Source organism: Nomascus leucogenys, chromosome 7b (assembly GCF_006542625.1).
Source record: "Nomascus leucogenys isolate Asia chromosome 7b, Asia_NLE_v1, whole genome shotgun sequence".
Taxonomy (NCBI): domain Eukaryota; kingdom Metazoa; phylum Chordata; class Mammalia; order Primates; family Hylobatidae; genus Nomascus; species Nomascus leucogenys.
In genome coordinates, this window is record NC_044387.1 from 8,324,638 (window position 1) to 8,345,533 (window position 20,896).

General features: G+C 58.6%; 3 protein-coding genes across 8 annotated transcripts in view; 2 read left to right on the forward strand and 1 right to left on the reverse strand.

The window, feature by feature from the left end:
* Positions 1 to 732: 732 nt before the first annotated feature.
* On the forward strand, positions 733 to 4,993 carry LOC100593769 (cytochrome P450 2D6-like). The gene is given in 9 exon segments (XM_030815437.1): positions 733 to 912; positions 1,618 to 1,789; positions 2,311 to 2,463; positions 2,552 to 2,712; positions 3,153 to 3,329; positions 3,521 to 3,662; positions 3,867 to 4,054; positions 4,500 to 4,641; positions 4,740 to 4,993. Coding segments are annotated over 9 exon segments (1,494 nt in total). The 3' UTR covers positions 4,919 to 4,993.
* Positions 4,994 to 8,030: 3,037 nt separating this feature from the next.
* LOC100579716 overlaps positions 8,031 to 20,896 on the reverse strand; it is a 47,301-nt gene continuing 34,435 nt past the window's right edge. Inside the window, exons 4-7 of one of the 5 annotated variants that reach the window (XR_004030910.1) lie at positions 20,099 to 20,631; positions 10,237 to 10,373; positions 8,813 to 9,328; positions 8,031 to 8,505 (exon numbers count right to left, since the gene is read on the reverse strand). The gene's annotated coding sequence lies outside the window, so the exon portion shown is untranslated. Of the gene's footprint in view, positions 8,506 to 8,812; positions 9,329 to 9,571; positions 9,592 to 10,236; positions 10,374 to 13,309; positions 13,352 to 20,098; positions 20,632 to 20,896 lie in introns of those variants that run through there. The other 4 variants (XR_004030911.1, XR_001116031.2, XR_004030912.1 and 1 more) reach the window with 4 other exon arrangements.
* LOC100606221 (cytochrome P450 2D6) lies at positions 13,590 to 19,033 on the forward strand. Of its 2 annotated transcripts, XM_030815441.1 has the most exons (9): positions 13,590 to 14,912; positions 15,617 to 15,788; positions 16,343 to 16,495; positions 16,585 to 16,745; positions 17,179 to 17,355; positions 17,548 to 17,689; positions 17,897 to 18,084; positions 18,540 to 18,681; positions 18,780 to 19,033. In XM_030815441.1, the coding sequence occupies exons 1-9, from the start codon at positions 14,733 to 14,735 to the stop codon at positions 18,956 to 18,958; spliced, it is 1,494 nt and encodes a 497-aa protein (XP_030671301.1). In that variant the 5' UTR covers positions 13,590 to 14,732; the 3' UTR covers positions 18,959 to 19,033. The 2 variants fall into 2 exon arrangements, with proteins under 2 accessions (XP_030671301.1, XP_030671300.1); XM_030815440.1 differs by having other exon boundaries at positions 15,617 to 15,798; positions 16,343 to 16,745.

Below are 20,896 nucleotides of genomic sequence, written 5' to 3' on the forward strand. Positions count from 1 at the left end.
GCCCTGTCAGTGTGAGTCTGTGTGCATGTGAGTATTGTCTGCGTGGAGGTGATTTTCTGGGTGTGTAATCGTGTCCCTGCAAGTGTGAACAAGTGTCTGGGAGTGGACAAGAGATCTGTGCACCATCAGGTGTATGCATAGCGTCTGTGCATGTCAAGAGTGCAGTGTGAAGTGAAGGGACCAGGCCCATGGCGCCTCTGATTATCATGAGCTTCCTAAAGCCCCAGGTAAGTGCCAGTGACAGATAAGGGTGTTGAAGGTCACTCTGGAATGGGCAGGTGGGGGTAAGGAAAGGGCAAGGCCATGTTCTGGAGGAGGGGTTGTGACCACATTAGGGTGTATGAGCCTAGCTGGGGGGTGGATGGCCAGGTCCACTGAAACCCTGCTTATCCCAGAATCCTGTGTGGGCTTCGGGAGCTTGGAGTGGGGAGAGGGGGTGACTTCTCCGACCAGGCCCCTCCACCGGCCTACCCTGGGTAAGGGCCTGGAGCGGGAAGCAGGGGCAGCCTCTGGAGCAGCCCTTACCCACCCTAGCCTGACCCTGCACCCACTGGCAGCACAGTCAACACAGCAGGTTGGCTCAGAGCAGAAGGTAAAGGCCATCATCAGCTCCCTTTATAAGGGAACGGTCATGCACTCGGTGTGCTGAGAGTGTCCTGCCTAGTCCTCTGTGCCTGGTGGGGTGGGGGTGCCAGGTGTGTCCAGAGGAGCCCAGTGGGCAGTGAGGCAGCCATGGGGCTGGATGCACTGGTGCCCCTGGCAGTGACAGTGGCCATCTTCCTGCTCCTGGTGGACCTCATGCACCGGCACCAACGCTGGACTACACGCTACCCACCAGGCTCCCTGCCACTGCCCGGGCTGGGCAACCTGCTGCATGTGGACTTCCAGAACACACCATACTGCTTCGACCAGGTGAGGGAGGAGGTCCTGGAGGGCGGCAGAGGTCCTGAGGATCCCCCACCACCAGCAAACATGGGTGGTGGGTGAAACCACAGTCTGGACCAGAAGCCAGGCTGAGAAGGGGAAGCAGGTTTGGGGGACTTCCTGGGGGAGGGCATTTATACATGGCATGAAGGACTGGATTTTCCAAAGTCCAAGGAAGAGTAGGGCAAGGGCCTGGAGGTGGAGCTGGACTTGGCAGTGGGCGTGCAAGCCCATTGGGCAACATATGTTATGGAGCACAGAGTCCCTTCTGCTGACACCAGAAGGAAAGGCCTTGGGAATGGAAGACGAGTCAGAGTCCTGAGTGCCGTTTAAATCAGGAAATCAAGGATGAAGGGGGTGCAGTGACCCGGTTCAAACCTTTTGCACTGTGGGTCCTCGGGCCTCACTGCTCACCGGCATGGACCATCATCTGTAAAATAGGATGTTAACTGGGGCCTATGGGCAATTTTGGTGACCCTTGCAAGGTCATACCTGGGTGACGCATCCAAACTGAGTTCCTCCATCCTAGAAGGTGTGAACCCCACCCCCGCCCCAGGATCAGGAGGCTGGGTCTCCTCCTTCCACCTGCTCACTCCTGGTAGCCCCAGGGGTCGCCCAAGGCTCACTTGGGACTAGGACCTGTAGTCTGGGGGGGACTCTGGCTTGACGGAAGCCCTGACCCTCCCTCTGCAGCTGCGGCACCGCTTCGGGGACGTGTTCAGCCTGCAGCTGGCCTGGACGCCGGTGGTCGTGCTCAATGGGCTGGCGGCCGTGCGTGAGGCGATGGTGACCCGCGGCGAGGACACCGCTGACCGCCCACCTGCGCCCATCTACCAGGTCCCGGGCTTCGGGCCGCGTTCCCAAGGCAAGCGGCGATGGGGACAGAGACCGTGTTTCCGTGGGCCCCGGGTGGACAGTGACCGTAGTCCAAGCTGCGCCAACAGGGCGTGGGGTCCTGGACGTGAAACAGGGATAAAGGCCAGGGAGTGGGCTGAGGACAGTGGGCCAGGAAACCACCTGCACTGGGGAGGTGCGAGTCTGTGGGCTGGGAGGGGGCAGGGCTACTGCCCAGACCCGCCAGAAGCCTGGTGGGCGAGGCTGACGCTTTTCACCACTGGAAGCCGGTGTCGAAGTGGCGGTGGCAGGGACCACGCCTATGCTGCGGGCTCAGCGTGGGCGGGGTGGGCGGGATCGTCCCTGAGTGCAAAGGTGGTCAGGGTGGGCAGAGAAGAGGTGGGGCCAAGCCCTGCCCCAGGCAGGGAAGCAATGTGGGTGAGCAAAGAGTGGGACTGGGGGAGACCTTGTGGAGCGCCAAGGTTGGAGTGGGTGGCGGAGGGTGGGGCCAAGGCCATCATGGCAACGCCCACGTGTCCGTCCCGCCCCCAGGGGTGATCCTGGCGCGCTATGGGCCCGCGTGGCGCGAGCAGAGGCGCTTCTCTGTGTCCACCTTGCACAACTTGGGCCTGGGCAAGAAGTCGCTGGAACAGTGGGTGACCGAGGAGGCCGCCTGCCTCTGTGCCGCCTTTGCCGACCACTCCGGTGGGTGATGGGCAGAGGGGCACAAAGTGGGAACTGGGAAGGTTGGGGACGGGGAAGGAGACCCTTGAACCGAATCTCCCGCCCCCAGGACGGCCCTTTCGCCCCAACGGCCTCCTGTACAAAGCGGTGAGCAACGTGATCGCCTCCCTCACCTGTGGGCGCCGCTTCAAGTAGGACGACCCTCGCTTCCTCAGGCTGCTGGACCTAGCTCAGGAGGGACTGAAGGAGGAGACGGGCTTCCTGCGCGAGGTGCGGAGCGAGGGGTCTCTGCAGGGCGAGCTCCTGGGAGATGCCAGGGTTGCAGTGGGGCCTCCCAGAAGCAGTGTTTGCATAGAGGGATTTGGGAAAGGACGTTCCAGGAGAGCTCACTGCAAGAGGAAGGGCCTGGAGGAGGAGGGGACATCTCAGATACGGTCGTGGGAGAGGTATGTCCGGGTCAGGGGGCACCAACAGAGCCCAAGGACCCTGTGTCTCCTGTCCACATTGGAGATTTTGATTTTAGGTTTCTCCTCTGGCAGCCCAGGGCAAGGAGAGAGGGTGGAGGCTGGCACTTGGGGAGGGACTGGGGGAGATCAGTTTTGAGGACAGGCAGACCCTGGGTCTTCCCTGGAGGCAGCTGGGGCCTGAGACTGGTCCAGGTGAACGCAGAGCACAGAAAGGATCCAGACCCCGTTCTGTGTCTAGTGCAGGTGCTGAATGCCATCCCCGTCCTCCTGCGCATCCCTGGGCTGGCTGGCAAGGTCTTACACTCCCAAAAGGCTTTCCTGGCCCAGCTGGGTGAGCTGCTGACTAAGCACAGGATGATCTGGAACCCAGCCCAGCCACCCCAAGACCTGACTGATGCCTTCCTGGCAGAGATGGATAAGGTGAGAGCAGCTGACATGGTGGGTACCAGTGGTGGGTTGAAGCTCCCGGGAGGAATGAGGGGAGGTTGGGCAAAAAAGGTGGGTCCATTGGATCACCTGGTGAGTGGCACCTGGGCTGACAGATAAAGAATGGAAGGTCATTTGGGGGCTTCCCCGCTCTGTCCCCTGAGTACCCTCTGGGCCCTGCTCAGGCCAAGGGGAACCCTGAGAGCAGCTTCAGTGATGAGAACCTGTGCATGGTGGTGGCTGACCTGTTCCTTGCCGGGATGGTGACCACCTCGACCACGCTGGCCTGGGGCCTCCTGCTCATGATCCTACACCTGGATGTGCAGCGTGAGCCCAGCTGGGGCCCAGTGCAGGGGCTGAGGGAGGAAGGGTACAGGAGGCGGCCCCTGAGCTTAGCTGGGACACCCGGGGCTCCAAGCATAGGCTTAGCCAGGCTCCTGTAAGCCTAACCTCCTCCAACACAGGAGGCAGGAGAGCGTCAGGGCTGGTTCCCTGGGTGCTGACCCATTGTGGGGACGCATGTCTCTCCAGGCCGTGTCCAACAGGAGATCGACGACGTGATAGGGCAGATGCGGCGACCAGAGATGGGTGACCAGGCTCGCATGCCCTACACCACTGCCGTGATTCACGAGGTGCAGCGCTTTGGGGACATCGTCCCCCTGGGTGTGACCCATATGACATCCCGTGACATCGAAGTACAGGGCTTCCACATCCCTAAGGTAGGGCTGGCACCCTCCTCACCCCAGCTCAGCACCAGCCCCTGGTGATAGCCCCAGCATGGCCACTGCCAGGTGGGCCCAGTCTAGGAACACTGGCCACCCAGTCCTCAATGCCACCACATCGACTGTCCCAGATTGAGTGTGGGGTCCAGAATAGAGGCAGGACTGGCCTGTCCATCCAGAGCCCCAGTCTAATGGGGAAGACAGACCAGGATCTGCCAGAAAGTTGTGCCTGTAGAGAAAGGGGGCAGCTTAGGTGCCCCCGGGAGGTGTGACTGCTCCCCACCATAGGGTCAGAGAGGGAGCTCAGGAGCTTCTTGGCCACAGGACTAGTTGACAGAGTCCAGCTGTGTGCCAGGCAGTGTATGTCCCCCGTGTGTTTGGTGGCAGGGGTCCCAGCATCCTAGAGCCCAGTCCCCACTCTCGCCCTGCATCTCCTGCCCAGGGGACGACACTCTTCACCAACCTGTCATCGGTGCTGAAGGATGAGGCCGTCTGGGAGAAGCCCTTCCGCTTCCACCCCGAACACTTCCTGGATGCCCAGGGCCACTTTGTGAAGCCAGAGGCCTTCCTGCCTTTCTCAGCAGGTGCCTGTGGGGAGCCCAGCTCCCTGTCCCCTTCCGTGGAGTCTTGCAGGGGTATCGCCTGGGAGCCAGGCTCACTGACGCCCCTCCCCTCCCCTCAGGCCGCCGCGCATGCCTCGGGGAGCCCCTGGCCCGCATGGAGCTCTTCCTCTTCTTCACCTGCCTGCTGCAAGGCTTCAGCTTCTCAGTGCCCGCCGGACAGCCCCGGCCCAGCCACTCTCGTGTCGTCAGCTTTCTGGTGACCCCATCCCCCTATGAGCTTTGTGCTGTGCCCCGCTAGAATGGGGTACCTAGTTTCCAGGCTGCTCCCTAGCCAGGGGCTCTGATGTACAATAAAGCAATGTGGTAGTTCCAACTTGGGTCCCCTGCCCACGCCCTCGTTGGGATCATCCTCCTCAGGGCAACCGCACCCCTGCCTCATTCCTGCTTACCCCACTGCCTGGCCACGTTTGAGACGGGTATGTTGAGGCTGAGCAGATGTCAGTTACCCTTGCCCATAATCCCATGTCCCCCACTGACCCAACTCTGACTGCTCAGATTGGTGACAAGGACTACATTGTCCTGGCATCTGGGGAAGGGGCCAGAATGGACTGACTAGAGGTGTCAGTCAGCCCTGGATGTGGTGGAGAGGGCAGGACTCAGCCTGGAGGCCCACATTTCTTTCTTTTTTTTTTTCTCTTGAGGCAGAGTCTCGCTCTGTCGCCCAGGCTGGAGTGCAGTGGCGCGATCTCGGCCCACTGCAAGCTCTGCCTCCCAGGTTCATGCCATTCTCCTGCCTCAGCCTCCCGAGTAGCTGGGACTACAGGCGCCCGCGACCAGGCCCGGCTAATTTTTTTGTGTGTTTTTAATGGAGACGGGGTTTCACCGTGTTAGCCAGGGTGGTCTCGATCTCCTGACCTCGTGATCCGCCCACCTCGGCCTCCCAAAGTGCTGAGATTACAGGCGTGGGTCACCGGGCCCGGCCTCGCATTTCAGGCCTAACTCAACCCACCCCACATCAGGGGCAGCAGTCCTGCCAGCACCATCACAACAGTCACCTCCCTTCCTCTATGACACTCCAAAAAGGAAGACAAATCATAGCATCAGGGAGCTATATGCCAGCGTTACCGCCCAGCGTTCAGTCAGCAGGTGCCAGAAAGTTCCCTGGGAAGGCCCCAGGAAAACCCAGGACCGAGCCGCGGCCCTCAGCCTGTCACCTTGTGTCCAAAATTGGTGAGTTCTTGGTCTCACTGACTTTGAGAATGAAGCCATGGACCCTCACAGTGAGTGTTACAGTTCTTAAATACGCTGTGTTCAGAGTTTGTTCCTTTTGATGTTCAGACGTGTTCAGAGTTTCTTCCTTCTGGTGGGTGCGTGGTCTTGCTGGCTTCAGGAGTGAAGCTGCAGACTTTCAGTGAGTGTTACGGCTCTTAAGGCTCCTAAGGCAGTACATCCGGAGTTGTTCATTCTTCCCGGTGGGTTTGTGGTCTCACTGGCCTCAGGAGTGAAGCTGCAGACCTTCCCGTGTTACAACTCATAAAGGCAGTGTACACCCAATGAGTGAGCAGCAGCAAGACTTATCGCAAACAACAAAAGAATGATGGTGAGCAGGTTGCTGCTGTTGATTCGGGCAGCCTGCTTTTATTCCCTTATCTGACCCCACCCACATCCTGCTGATTGGCCCATTTTACAGAGAGCTGATTGGTCCACTTACAGAGAGCCGATTGGTCCACTTACAGAGAGCCGATTGGTCCATTTTGACAGGGTGCTGATTGGTCATTTACAATCCCTGAGCTAGACACAGAGTGCTGATTGGTGTATTTACAATCCTCTAGCTAGACCTGAAAGTTCTCCAAGTCCCCACTAGAATTAACGAGACACAGAGCACTGATTGGTGCATTTACAAACCTTGAGCTAGATACAGGGTGCTGATTGGTGTGTTTACAATTCTTGAGCTAGACACGGAGTGCTGATTGGTGTATTTACAATCTTTTAGCTAGAAATAAAGGTTCTCCAAGTCCCCACCAGATTAGCTAGATACAGAGTGCTAATTGGTGCATCCACAAACCCAGAGCTAGAAACAGAGTGCTGATTGGTGCATATATAATCCTCTGACTAGACATAAAAGTTCTCCAAGTCCCCACCCAACTCAGGGGCCCAGCCGACTTCGCCTAGTGGATCCCATGCCAGGGCCGCAGGCGGAGCTACCCGCCAGTCCCACGCCGGGCAACTGCACTCCTCAGCCCTTGGGCAGTGGATGAGACTAGGCGCCGCGGAGCAGTGGGAGGCGCCTGTCAGGGAGGCTCGGGCCTCACAGGGAGCCCACCGTGGGGAGGCTCAGGCATGGCAAGCTGCAGGTCCTGAGCCCTGCCCCGCGGGGAGGCGACTAAGGCCTGGCGAGAATTCAAGTGTGGTGCGCGCGGGCGGGCTGGCAGTGCTGGGGGACCCGGTGTCCCCTCTGCAACTGCTGGCCCAGGAGCTAAGCCCCTCACTGCCTGGGGCTGGAGGCGCCGGCCAGCCGCTCCGAGTGCAGGGCCCACTGAGCCCCTGCCCACCCGGAACTGGCGCTGGCCTGCGAGCAACCCAGGTTCCCACCTGCGCATCTACCTCCATAACTCCCCACAAGCAAAGGGAGCTGGCTCCAGCCTCTACCAGCCCAGAGAGGGGCTCCCACAGTGCAGCAGCAGGCTGAAGGGCTTCTCAAGCGTGGTCAGAGCAGACGCTGAGGCCAAGGAGGCGCTAAGAACAAGCGAGGACCGCCAGCACGTTGACACCTCTCAACCTCACCACAGGACTGGCCACCTCTCTGGGCCCTCAGGGATGCTGCTATCCGGACCCCTGACCAGTGACAAGTTTGCACTCAGGGCCAGGCTGGCGCTGGAGGACACTTGTTGGGCCCCAACCGTAGGTGCCATCCTCCCAGTAGGTGGTCAGGCAGGCCCCACAGGCTTGGCCAAGGGCCATGCATGAGGCCTGTGGGCCACAGACCTGCCCTAGGGACAGGAGTCAACCTTGGACCCATGAGGCACTGGGGTGGGCAGAGGAGGAGGAGGTGGCATGGGCAGCTGAGAGCCAGAGACCCTGACCCTAGTCCTGGCTCTGCCCTTACCCCGTGTGACCCGGGGCCCGCCCTTCCCCACCCTGGGCTTCTGTTTCCCTTCTGCCAATGAGAAGGCTACCTCACCTGCCCCAAGTCCTGTCTTCCTGCTCTGCCTTCTGGGGCTGTGGCCCTTGCTGGCCTGGAGCCCCAACCAAGGGCAGGGACCACTGTCCTCCACGTTTGTCCTCACTGACATAATGGGCTGGGCTGGGCACACAGGCAGTGCCCAAGAGTTTCTAATGAGCATCTGATTACCTGTGTCCTGGGCAGACCTTCTTAAGGAACAGCCTGGGATAGAGAACCGCAGACACTCTGAGAAGCCACCTGAGGCCTCTTTTGCCAGAGGACCCTACAGCCTCCCTGGCAGCAGTTCTGCCAGCATTTCTGTAAATGCCCTCATGCTAGGGTGTGGCCCGGATGTCAGCACGAGAGGGACGTTGGTCTGTCCCCTGGCACCGAGTCAGTCAGAAAGGTGGCCAGGGTCCCCTTGGGCCCCTCCAGAGATAATCCACTGTGGTCACACGGCTCGGTGGCAGGAAGTGCTGTTCCTGCAGCTGTGGGGACAGAGAGCGTGGATGAAGCCAGGCTGGGTTTGTCTGAAGACGGAGGCCCCGAAAGGTGGCAGCCTGGCCTATAGCAGCAGCAACTCTTGGATTTATTGGGAAGTTTTTCTTCACGGTTCTGAGTCTTGGGGGTGTTAGAGGCTGAGAACCAGCCCAGCCAGAGCTCTGTCATGGGCACAGAGACCCAGTCCCAGGGCCTTTGCTCTTTGCTGTCCTCAGAGTCCTCTGCAAAGTAGAAACCGGCAGCCTTGTGAGTCCCCTCCTGGGAGCAACCAATCCTCCCTCTGAGATGCCCCAGGGCCAGGTCAGCTGTGGTGAAAGGTAGGGATGCAGCCAGCTCAGGGGAGTGGCCCGGAGTTCCTGCCCACCCAAGGAGGCTCCCAGGAAGGTCAAGGCACCTGACTCCTGGGCTGCTTCCCTCCCCTCCCCAGGTCAGGAAGGTGGGAAAGGGCTGGGGTGTCTGTGACCCTGGCAGTCACTGAGAAGCAGGGTGGAAGCAGCCCCCTGCAGCACATTGGGCCAGTGGTCTTACCAGATGGATACGCAGCAACTTCCTTTTGAACCTTTTTATTTTCCTGGCAGGAAGAAGAGGGATCCAGCAGTGAGATCAGGCAGGTTCTTTGAGATCAGACAGGGAAACAGGCTCTGTCCACACGAAGTCGGTGGGGCCAGGATGAGGCCCAGTCTGTTCACACATGGCTGCTGCCTCTCAGCTCTGCACAGACGTCCTCGCTCCCCTGGGATGGCAGCTTGGCCTGCTGGTCTTAGGGTTGAGCCAGCCTCCAGCACTGCCTCCCTGCCCTGCTGCCTCCCACTCTGCAGTGCTCCATGGCTGCTCAGTCAGACCCACGCTGGACACGTTCCAGTTGAAGCACGGGGCTGTCCTTACCTCCCAGTCTGGGGTACCTGCCACCTCCTGCTCAGCAGGAATGGGGCTAGGTGCTTCCTCCCCTGGGGACTTCACCTGCTGTCCCTCCTCGGATAAGACGGCAGCCTCCTCCTTGGGGGCAGCAGCATTCAGTCCTCCAGGTCTCCTGGGGGTCGTGACCTGCAGGACGAATAAGAGGGCAGACTGTGGGCAGAAAGGCCTTCAGAGCACCTCATCCTCCTGTTCTCACACTGGGGTGTCACAGTCCTGGGAAGTTCTTCCTTTTCAGTTGAGCTGTGGTAAGCTTGTGAGTTTCCTGGAGGGGCCTGCCACTAGCCCTGGGACTCCCTGCCGTGTGTCTGGGTCTAATTGAGCTCTGAAAGGAGAGAGCCCCAGCCCTGGGCCTTCCAGGGGAAGCCTTACCTCCGAGGTTGGCTTCTTCCTACTTTTGACTTTGCGTCTCCGCAGAGGGATGTGGGAGGGGTGACACACAGCTATGGGTGACGAGCAGTCCTTCCCCGACTGGCCCATCCTCTCCAGGTGCAGTCCCCCATACTGTGTCTGCCAAGGGTGCCAGCACAGCCGCCCCACTCCAGGGGAAGAGGAGTGCCAGCCCTTACCCACCGGAGTGGGCACAGTGTAGCATTTATTCATTAGCCCCCACACTGGCCTGACCGTCTCCCCTGTGGGCTGCATGACAAGGAGAGAGAAAAAGGCTGAGGTGAGCTCTGTCAACACCTAAACTTAAAAAATCTATAATTGGGCTGGGCAGGGTGGCTCACACCTGTAATCCCAGCACTTTGGGAGGCCGAGATGGGTGGATCACCTGAGGTCAGGAGTTTGAGACCAGCCTGGCTAACATGGTGAAACCCCATCTCTACTAAAAATACAAAAAATTAGCTGGGTGTGGTGGTGGGCGCCTGTAATCCCCACTACTCAGGAGGCTGAGGCAGGAGAATTGCTTGAACCTGGGAGGCAGAGGTTGCATTGAGCCAAGATCACACCACTGCACTCCAGCCTGGGTGATAAGTGTGAAACGCCATCTCCAAAACAGAAACCTAATTCCCCAAGAACTGTCAGTCTTTCACCAGTCTGCTGGCTCCTAGACAGACCCCACTTGCCAGGGCTGTCTACATTTGTCCTGAGATCTCTTCTGGTGGAAACAGCATTTTCGTCAGGAAGGTTTGTTGAAAGTCATCAGATCCATGGCTGAAATCGAAGCTGCCTGTGGTGATGGATAACAGCTGGAGTTAAAAAGCAGCAGCTGGGGCATGAGCTGTCCACAGTGAGTTTTTGTTGTTTTTGTTTTTTTGGATGGGGGATGGGGTCTTGCTAGTTCTCAAACTCCTGGCCTTAAGTGATCCTCCCATTACAGCCTCCTGAGTCACTGACACTACAGGTGTGAGTCACCATGTCCAGCTTGTAGTGGTTTTGAACAGCTCTTGCCCCTTCTTGGGAATCCAGGTGCCCTGCACGTGTATAAGGCTGTCTGCAGCTGTGCCCATATTCAGGCAGGCCGGCAAGGCCCTGAGCCCTCACCCGTTACTGACCTGAGGTGCTGTGCAGACAGCACGTGACGCCTAAGGGAAAGTTGAGCACTGCCTGGCCGAGCGCTGAAGCCACGCCTGGCACACACAGAGAGACCCACCTGGCAAAGACTTCGCTTCCAGGCACCTAAGGAACTCTCTGACCAGTCATTAGCTGACGACTGCTGTAACTGAAGAGAAGCTTCAGTGGCCACACCTCACAGGGAATGGAGACATTAATGCTTAGTCAGAATTAGTCCAGAAAAGTCACTCAGCAAAGAAAGAGCTTCAACGGGCAACAATAACACACCCTGGGCAGGGAAGAGAATCTGACTTCCAGAGTTGCCACATTATCACCCGTGAAATGTCCAGGTTTTAACAACAAATTATGAGACACGGAAAGGAACCCGAAAGGACGGCCCAGACACGGGGAAAGTCACCAATGGGACCAGCCCCTGATGTTGCAATTGCTAGACAAAGACGTTAAGTCAGCTCATTTAAATATGTTCAAAGACCTAAAACATGTTGCATCTAAGGCTGCACCACCTGGAACCTGCTGATCTCAGAAGCTAAGCATGGTCAGGCCTGGCTAGCACTTCAAAGGGAGAAACCATGTGTAGGCCTGGTGCGGTAGCTCACACCTATAATCCTAGCACTCTGGGAAGCTGAGGCAGGTGGATTGCTCGAGCCCAGGAGTTTGAAAGCAGCTTAGGAAATGTGGTGAGACCCCTAGCTCTACAAAAAATTTAAAAAATTAGTTGGCTGCCTATGGTCCCAGCCTCTCAGGATGCTGAGGTAGGAGAATCACTTCAGCCCAGGAAGTTGAGGCTGCAGTGAGCTATGATTGTACCACTGCACTCCAGCTTGGGTGACAGACCCTCTCCCAAGAAAAAGAAAAGAACCATGTCAAAAGAACTAAGGAAAGTGTGGGAACAATGTCTCACCAATTAGAGAATATCAATAATGAGATAAACCTTATAAAAAGGGGCTGGGCATGGGGGCTCACGCCTATAATCCCAGCACTTTGGGAGGCTGAGGTGGGCAGATCACGAGGTCAAGAGATTGATACCAGCCTGGCCAACATGGTGAAACCCCATCTCTACTTAAAATACAAAAATTAGCCAGGTGTGGTGGTGCATGCCTGTAATCCCAGCCACTCGGGAGGCTACTCAGGAGAATCGCTTGAACCCGGAGGTAGAGATTGCAGTGAGCCAAGATTGCACCACTGCACTACAGCCTGGGCGACAGAGCGATACCCCAGAAAACAAAAAAAAAAAACAACAAGTTATAAAAAGGAACCAAATAAAAATTCTGGAGTTGTAGGGTAAAATAACTGAAATGAAAATTCATCCCAGGGGCCCAAGAGCAGATTGGAACAATTGGAAGAAAGAGCCTGTGACTATGGAGAGAGGCCACCTGAGGTAGCCCCCTCTGAGGAACAGGAACAAGAATGAAGAGCAACGCACAGAGATCCAGAGACCTGGAGACGCTGTCAAGCTTTCTGACATGCACGCAATGGGAGTCCCAAGAAAGAAGACAAGGAGAAAGGAGTAAAGGAATAGTTGAAGAATTAATGGCTGAAAACCTCCCAAATTTGATGAAAAACATTAATCTGTACATCCAAAAAGCTCAACAAACTCCAAGTAGGGTAAACTCAAAGAGATCTTCAGCCATAAGCATCACCATAATCACTGTCAAAAGACAGATTTTTCTTTTTTTAGAATTGTAAATGTACCTTTTAATTTGCTCCTGGGGCAAAGAGCCAGGATTGGTACTAGAGCAGTGTCTGGGATGAGAATAATTAAATAAGATGGGATTAGGTCCAATGGTTGGGTTAGGGGAGGCAACCTACTCAGGAGGATCAGCCTCAACCTATCCATGCAGCAGGGCCTCCACCTGTCCCTCTCCGTAGTCCCACACCTGGAACCCAGAGCCATCTGCTGCTCCCCAGATCATGGCCGACAGCACTCTGCCAGACTGCGGCTGGAGCAGGCACAGGACTCACTTATTGAGGGCTGTGGCCTGGCCCAGTTCATAGCCTATACCCAGGGATAGTTGTGTCACTTCTGCCACGACCACATCCGCCTTCTGCAGCCACGTCAAGTACCACTCATGGATAAGTCTGTCACCCCCAGCAGACTTATCAACCCTGCGTCCAGCTCCACAGCCGCCACGTGCTCGGTGAGCACTGGCTCCAAGCGTGGCAGCCGCCACACGATCCACCTGTACAGGCCCCAGTCCTCCCATCCTCAGTGGATGATCCCGTAGAAGTCCAGGGCCCAGCGGCTGCCCTCTCACAAAAGACAGGATTCTGAAAGCAGCAAAAGAGGAGAGACATATCAAGTAGTCACAGTGGCTCAGGCCTGTAATCCCAGCACTTTGGGAGGCCCAGGTGGGAGGATCGCTTCACCCCAGGAGTTCAAGACCAGCCTGGACAACTTGGAAGAATCCGGTCTCTACAAAAAATACAAAATTAGCTGGGGCTGGGTGCGGTGGCTCATGCCTATAATCCCAGCACTTTGGGAGGCTGAGGTGGGTGGATCACCTAAAGTCAGGAGTTTAAGACTAGCCTGGCCAACATGGTGAAACCTTATCTCTACTGAAAATAGAAAAAGCCGAACGTGGTGGCACACACCTGTAATCCCAGCTACTTAGGAGGCTGAGGCAGGAGAATTGCTTGAAGCCTAGAGGTGGAGGTTGTAGAGAGCCGAGATTGCATCATTGCACAATGGAGGGGAGTCGCCAGCCTGGGCAACAAGAGGAAATCTCTGTCTCCAAAAAAAAAAAAAAAAAAACATTGGGCTAGGTGGTGCCTGTAGTCCCAGCTACTTGAGAGGCAGGGGGTCCACTTGATGTTGAGACTGCAGTGAGCCATGATCCTGCCACTGCACTCCAGCCTGGGCAACAAAGTGAGACCCTGTCTAAAGGAAAAAAAAAAAAAAAAAAAACATATCCTGAACAAAGGATCCTCCATAATGTTCCCACCAGATTTCTAATCAGAAACATGGAGGACAGAAAGCAGTGGAGGACGACGACCCTCAGGCAGCCCTGGAGGATGTTGTCACAGGCTGGGGCAAGGGCCTTCAGGCTACCAACTGGGAGCTCTGGGAACAGCGCTGTTGCAAACAAGAAGCCATGGCCAGGCCGGAGCCCAGGAATGTGGGCTGGGCTGGGATCCAGGTGACAGCTTTGAGGCTCACTGGGAGCAGCCTCTGGACAGGAGAGGTCCCATCCAGGAAACCTCGGGCATGGCTGGGAAGCGCGGTGCTGGGTGCCGGGTCTGTATGTGTGTGTGAATGGTGTGTGTGAGAATGTGTGCCCTGAGTGTCAGTGTGTGTGTACATGTGAATATTGTCTTTCTGTAGGTGATTTTGTGGGTGTGTGATCGTGTCCCTGCAAGTGTGAACAAGTGGACAAGTGTCTGAGAGTGGACAAGAGATCTGTGCACCATCAGGTGTGTGCATAGCGTCTGTGCATGTCAAGAGTGCAGTGTGAAGTGAAGGGACCAGGCCCATGGCGCCTCTCATCATCAGGAGCTCCCTAAGGCCCCAGGTAAGTGCCAGTGACAGATAAGGGTGTTGAAGGTCACTCTGGAATGGGCAGGTGGGGGTAAGGAAAGGGCAAGGCCATGTTCTGGAGGAGGGGTTGTGACCACATTAGGGTGTATGAGCCTAGCTGGGGGGTGGATGGCTAGGCCCACTGAAACCCTGCTTATCCCAGAATCCTGTGTGGGCTTCGGGAGCTTGGAGTGGGGAGAGGGGGTGACTTCTCCGACCAGGCCCCTCCACCGGCCTACCCTGGGTAAGGGCCTGGAGCGGGAAGCAGGGGCAGCCTCTGGAGCAGCCCTTACCCACCCTAGCCTGACCCTGCCACCCACTGGCAGCACAGTCAACACAGCAGGTTGGCTCACAGCAGAGGGCAAAGGCCATCATCAGCTCCCTTTATAAGGGAACGGTCATGCACTCGGTGTGCTGAGAGTGTCCTGCCTGGTCCTCTGTGCCTGGTGGGGTGGGGGTGCCAGGTGTGTCCAGAGGAGCCCAGTGGGCAGTGAGGCAGCCATGGGGCTGGATGCACTGGTGCCCCTGGCCGTGATAGTGGCCATCTTCCTGCTCCTGGTGGACCTGATGCACCGGCGCCAACGCTGGACTACACGCTACCCACCAGGCCCCCTGCCACTGCCCGGGCTGGGCAACCTGCTGCATGTGGACTTCCAGAACACACCATACTGCTTCGACCAGGTGAGGGAGGAGGTCCTGGAGGGCGGCAGAGGTCCTGAGGATCCCCCACCACCAGCAAACATGGGTGGTGGGTGAAACCACAGTCTGGACCAGAAGCCAGGCTGAGAAGGGGAAGCAGGTTTGGGGGACTTCCTGGGGGAGGGCATTTATACATGGCATGAAGGACTGGATTTTCCAAAGTCCAAGGAAGAGTAGGGCAAGGGCCTGGAGGTGGAGCTGGACTTGGCAGTGGGCGTGCAAGCCCATTGGGCAACATATGTTATGGAGCACAGAGTCCCTTCTGCTGACACCAGAAGGAAAGGCCTTGGGAATGGAAGACGAGTCAGAGTCCTGAGTGCCGTTTAAATCAGGAAATCAAGGATGAAGGGGGTGCAGTGACCTGGTTCAAACCTTTTGCACTGTGGGTCCTCGGGCCTCACTGCTCACCGGCATGGACCATCATCTGTAAAATGGGATGCTAACTGGGGCCTATGGGCAATTTTGGTGACTCTTGCAAGGTCATACCTGGGTGACGCATCCAAACTGAGTTCCTCCATCCTAGAAGGTGTGAACCCCACCCCTGCCCCAGGATCAGGAGGCTGGGTCTCCTCCTTCCACCTGCTCACTCCTGGTAGCCCCGGGGGTCGTCCAAGGTTCAAATAAGACTAGGACCTGTAGTCTGGGGGGACCCTGGCTTGACAGAGGCCCTGACCCTCCCTCTGCAGTTGCGGCGGCGCTTCGGGGACGTGTTCAGCCTGCAGCTGGCCTGGACGCCGGTGGTCGTGCTCAATGGGCTGGCGGCCGTGCGCGAGGCGATGGTGACCCGCGGCGAGGACACCGCCGACCGCCCCCCTGTGCCTATCACCCAGATCCTGGGTTTCGGGCCGCGTTCCCAAGGCAAGCGGCGGTGGGGACAGACAGATTTCCGTGGGACCTGGGTGGGCGGTGACCGTAGTCCGAGCTGGGCGGAGAGGGCGTGGGGTCGTGGACGTGAAGCAGAAAGGCCAGCGAGTGGGGACAGTGGGCCAAGAAACCACCTGCACTGGGGAGGTGTGAGCGTGGGGACGAGGGCGGGGCTTGTGGCGAGTGGGCGGGGCCACTGCCGAGACCTGCCAGGAGCCCAGTGGGTGAGGCTGGCGCATTTCCCAGCTGGAATCGGGTGTCGAAGTGGGGGGCAAGGACCGCACCTGTGCTGTAGGCTCAGTGTGGGTGGCGCGGGGCACGCGGGATCTTCCCTGAGTGGAAAGGCGGTCAGGGTGGGCAGAGACGAGGTGGGGCAAAGCCCTGCCTCAGCCAGGGGAGCAAGGTGGGTGCACAAAGAGTGGGCCCTGTGCCCAGCTGGACAGGGCCAGGGACTGCGGGAGACCAAGGGGATCATAGGGTTGGAGTGGGTGATGGAGGGTGGGGCCAATGCCTTCATGGCCAGGGGCACGTGTCCGTCCCGCCCCCAGGGGTGTTCCTGGCGCGCTATGGGCCCGCGTGGCGCGAGCAGAGGCGCTTCTCCGTGTCCACCTTACGCAACTTGGGCCTGGGCAAGAAGTCGCTGGAGCAGTGGGTGACCGAGGAGGCTGCCTGCCTTTGTGCTGCCTTCGCCAACCACTCCGGTGGGTGATGGGCAGAGGGGCACAAAGCGGGAACTGGGAAGGCGGGGGACGGGGAAGGCGATCCCTGACCCGCCATCTCCCGCCCCCAGGACGCCCCTTTCGCCCCAACGGCCTCCTGGACAAAGCCGTGAGCAATGTGATTGCCTCCCTCACCTACGGGCGCCGCTTCGAGTACGACGACCCTCGCCTCCTCAGGCTGCTGGACCTAGCTCAGGAGGGATTGAAGGAGGAGACGGGCTTCCTCCGCGAGGTGCGGGGGAGAAACAGAGGGGGTCTTTGCAGGGCAAGCTCCTGAGAGGTGCCGGGGCTGCACTGGGGCCTCTGAAGAGCAGAATTTACATAGAAGAGTTTGGGAAAGGACATTCCAGGAGACCTCACTGTAAGAAGGGCCTGGAGACGGAGGGGACATCTCAGACATGGTCGTGGGAGAGGTGTGCCCGGTTCAGGGGGCACCAGCAAAGGCCAAGGACTCTGTACCCCCTGTCCACATTGGAGATGTTGATTTTAGGTTTCTCCTCTGGGCAAGGAGAGGGTGGAGGCTGGCACTTGGGGAGGGACTTGCGGAGGTCAGTGGTAAAGACAGGCAGGCCCTGGGTCTTCCTGGAGATGGCTGGGGCCTGAGACTGGTCCAGGTGAACGCAGAGCACAGGAGGGATTGAGACCCCGTTCTGTGTCTGGTGTAGGTGCTGAATGCTGTCCCCGTCCTCCTGCGCATCCCTGGGGTGGCTAGCAAGGTCCTACGTTCCCAAAAAGCTTTCCTGACCCAGCTGGATGAGCTGCTAACTGAGCACAGGATGACCTGGGACCCAGCCCAGCCACCCCGAGACCTGACTGAGGCCTTCCTGGCAGAGATGGAGAAGGTGAAAGCGGCTACCACGGTGGGGGGCAAGGGTGGTGGGTGGAGCATCCCGGGAGCAATGAGGGGAGGCTGGGCAAAAGGTTGGGCCAGTGCATCACCCGGCGAGCCGCATCTGGGCTGACAGGTGCAGAATGGGAGGTCATTTGGGAGCTACCCCGCTCTGTCCCCTGAGTACCCTCTGGGCCCTGCTCAGGCCAAGGGGAACCCTGAGAGCAGCTTCAATGATGAGAACCTGCGCATAGTGGTGGCTGACCTGTTCTCGGCTGGGATGGTGACCACCTCGACCACGCTGGCCTGGGGCCTCCTGCTCATGATCCTACACCCGGATGTGCAGCGTGAGCCCAGCTGGGGCCCAGTGCAGGGGCCGAGGGAGGAAGGGTACAGGCGGGGGCCCGTGAACTTTGCTGGGACACCCGGGGCTCTAAGCACAGGCTTGACCAGGATCCTGTGAGCCTAACCTCCTCCGACATAGGAGGCAGGAAGGAGTGTCAGGGCCAGGCCCTCTGGGTGCTGACCCATTGTGGGGATGCATGTCTGTCCAGGCCGTGTCCAACAGGAGATCGACGACGTGATAGGGCAGGTGCGGCGACCAGAGATGGGTGACCAGGCTCGCATGCCCTACACCACTGCCGTGATTCACGAGGTGCAGCGCTTTGGGGACATCGTCCCCCTGGGTGTGACCCATATGACATCCCGTGACATCGAAGTACAGGGCTTCCACATCCCTAAGGTAGGGCTGGCGCCCTCCTCACCCCAGCTCAGCACCAGCCCCTGGTGGTAGCCCCAGCATGGCCACTGCCAGGTGGGCCCAGTCCAGGAATCCTGGCCACCCAGTCCTCAATGCCACCACATCAACTGTCCCCGCTTGGGTGTGGGGTCCAGAATAGAGGCAGGACTGGCCTGTCCATCCAGAGTCCCAGTCTAATGGGGAAGACAGACCAGGACCTGCCAGAATGTTGGAGGACCCAATGCCTGTAGGGAGAGGGAGCAGTGTGGGTGCCTCTAAGAGGTGACTGCGCCCTGCTATGGGGTCGGAGAGGGTACTGTGGAGCTTCTCGGGTGCAGGACTAGTTGTTACAGAGTCCAGCTGTGTGCCAGGTAGTGTGTGTCCCCCGTGTGTTTGGTGGCAGGGGTCCCAGCATCCTAGAGCCCAGTCCCCACTCTCACCCTGCGTCTCCTGCCCAGGGGACGACACTCTTCACCAACCTGTCATCGGTGCTGAAGGATGAGGCCGTCTGGGAGAAGCCCTTCCGCTTCCACCCCGAACACTTCCTGGATGCCCAGGGCCACTTTGTGAAGCCAGAGGCCTTCCTGCCTTTCTCAGCAGGTGCCTGTGGGGAGCCCAGCTCCCTGTCCCCTTCCGTGGAGTCTTGCAGGGGTATCGCCTGGGAGCCAGGCTCACTGACGCCCCTCCCCTCCCCACAGGCCGCCGCGCATGCCTCGGGGAGCCCCTGGCCCGCATGGAGCTCTTCCTCTTCTTCACCTGCCTGCTGCAGCGCTTCAGCTTCTCAGTGCCCGCCGGACAGCCCCGGCCCAGCCACCATGGTGTCTTTGCTTTCCTGGTGACCCCATCCCCCTACGAGCTTTGTGCTGTGCCCCGCTAGAATGGGGTACCTAGTCCCCAGCCTGCTCCCTAGCCAGGGGCCCTGATGTACAATAAAGCAATGTGGTAGTTCCAACTTGGGTCCCCTGCCCAGACCCTTGTTGGGATCATCCTCCTCAGGGCAACCGCACCCCTGCCTCATTCCTGCTTACCCCACTGCCTGGCCACGTTTGAGACAGGGGTATGTTGAGGCTGAGCAGATGTCAGTTACCCTTGCCCATAATCCCATGTCCCCCACTGACCCAACTCTGACTGCTCAGATTGGTGACAAGGACTACATTGTCCTGGCATCTGGGGAAGGGGCCAGAATGGACTGACTAGAGGTGTCAGTCAGCCCTGGATGTGGTGGGGAGGGCAGGACTCAGCCTGGAGGCCCACATTTCAGGCCTAACTCAGCCCACCCCACATCAGGGGCAGCAGTCCTGCCAGCACCATCACAACAGTCACCTCCCTTCATATATGACACCCCAAAAAGGAAGACAAATCATGGCGTCAGGGAGCTATATGCCAGGGCTACCTCCCAGGGCTCAGTCGGCAGGTGCTAGAACGTTCCCTGGGAAGGCCCCATGGAAGCCCAGGACTGAGCCACCGCCCTCAGCCTCGTCACCTCACCACACGACTGGCTACCTCTCTGGGCCCTCAGGGATGCTGCTGTACAGACCCCTGACCAGTGACAAGTTTGCACTCAGGGCCAGGCTGGCGCTGGAGGACACTTGTTGGGCTCCAACCCTAGGTGCCATCCTCCCGGTAGGGGTCAGGCCAGGGCCCACAGGCCTGCCATAGCTACAGGAGTCAACCTTGGACCCATGAGGCACTGGGGTGGGCAGAGGAGGAGGAGGTGGCATGGGCAGCTGAGAGCCAGAGACCCTGACCCTAGTCCTGGCTCTGCCATTACCCCGTGTGACCCTGGGCCTGCCCTTCCCCACCCTGGGCTTCTGTTTCCCTTCTGCCAATGAGAAGGCTACTTCACCTGCCCCAAGTCCTGTCTTCCTGCTCTGCCTTCTGGGGCTGTGGCCCTTGCTGGCCTGGAGCCCCAACCAAGGGCAGGGACCACTGTCCTCCACGTTTGTCCTCACTGACATAATGGGCTGGGCTGGGCACACAGGCAGTGCCCAAGAGTTTCTAATGAGCATCTGATTACCTGTGTCCTGGGCAGACCTTCTTAAGGAACAGCCTGGGATAGAGAACCGCAGACACTCTGAGAAGCCACCTGAGGCCTCTTTTGCCAGAGGACCCTACAGCCTCCCTGGCAGCAGTTCTGCCAGCATTTCTGTAAATGCCCTCATGCTAGGGTGTGGCCCGGATGTCAGCACGAGAGGGACATTGGTCTGTCCCCTGGCACCGAGTCAGTCAGAAAAGTGGCCAGGGCCCCCTTGGGCCCCTCCAGAGACAATCCACTGTGGTCACACGGCTCGGTGGCAGGAAGTGCTGTTCCTGCAGCTGTGGGGACAGAGAGCGTGGATGAAGCCAGGCTGGGTTTGTCTGAAGACGGAGGCCCCGAAAGGTGGCAGCCTGGCCTATAGCAGCAGCAACTCTTGGATTTATTGGGAAGTTTTTCTTCACGGTTCTGAGTCTTGGGGGTGTTAGAGGCTGAGAACCAGCCCAGCCAGAGCTCTGTCATGGGCACAGAGACCCAGTCCCAGGGCCTTTGCTCTTTGCTGTCCTCAGAGTCCTCTGCAAAGTAGAAACCGGCAGCCTTGTGAGTCCCCTCCTGGGAGCAACCAACCCTCCCTCTGAGATGCCCCAGGGCCAGGTCAGCTGTGGTGAAAGGTAGGGATGCAGCCAGCTCAGGGGAGTGGCCCGGAGTTCCTGCCCACCCAAGGAGGCTCCCAGGAAGGTCAAGGCACCTGACTCCTGGGCTGCTTCCCTCCCCTCCCCAGGTCAGGAAGGTGGGAAAGGGCTGGGGTGTCTGTGACCCTGGCAGTCACTGAGAAGCAGG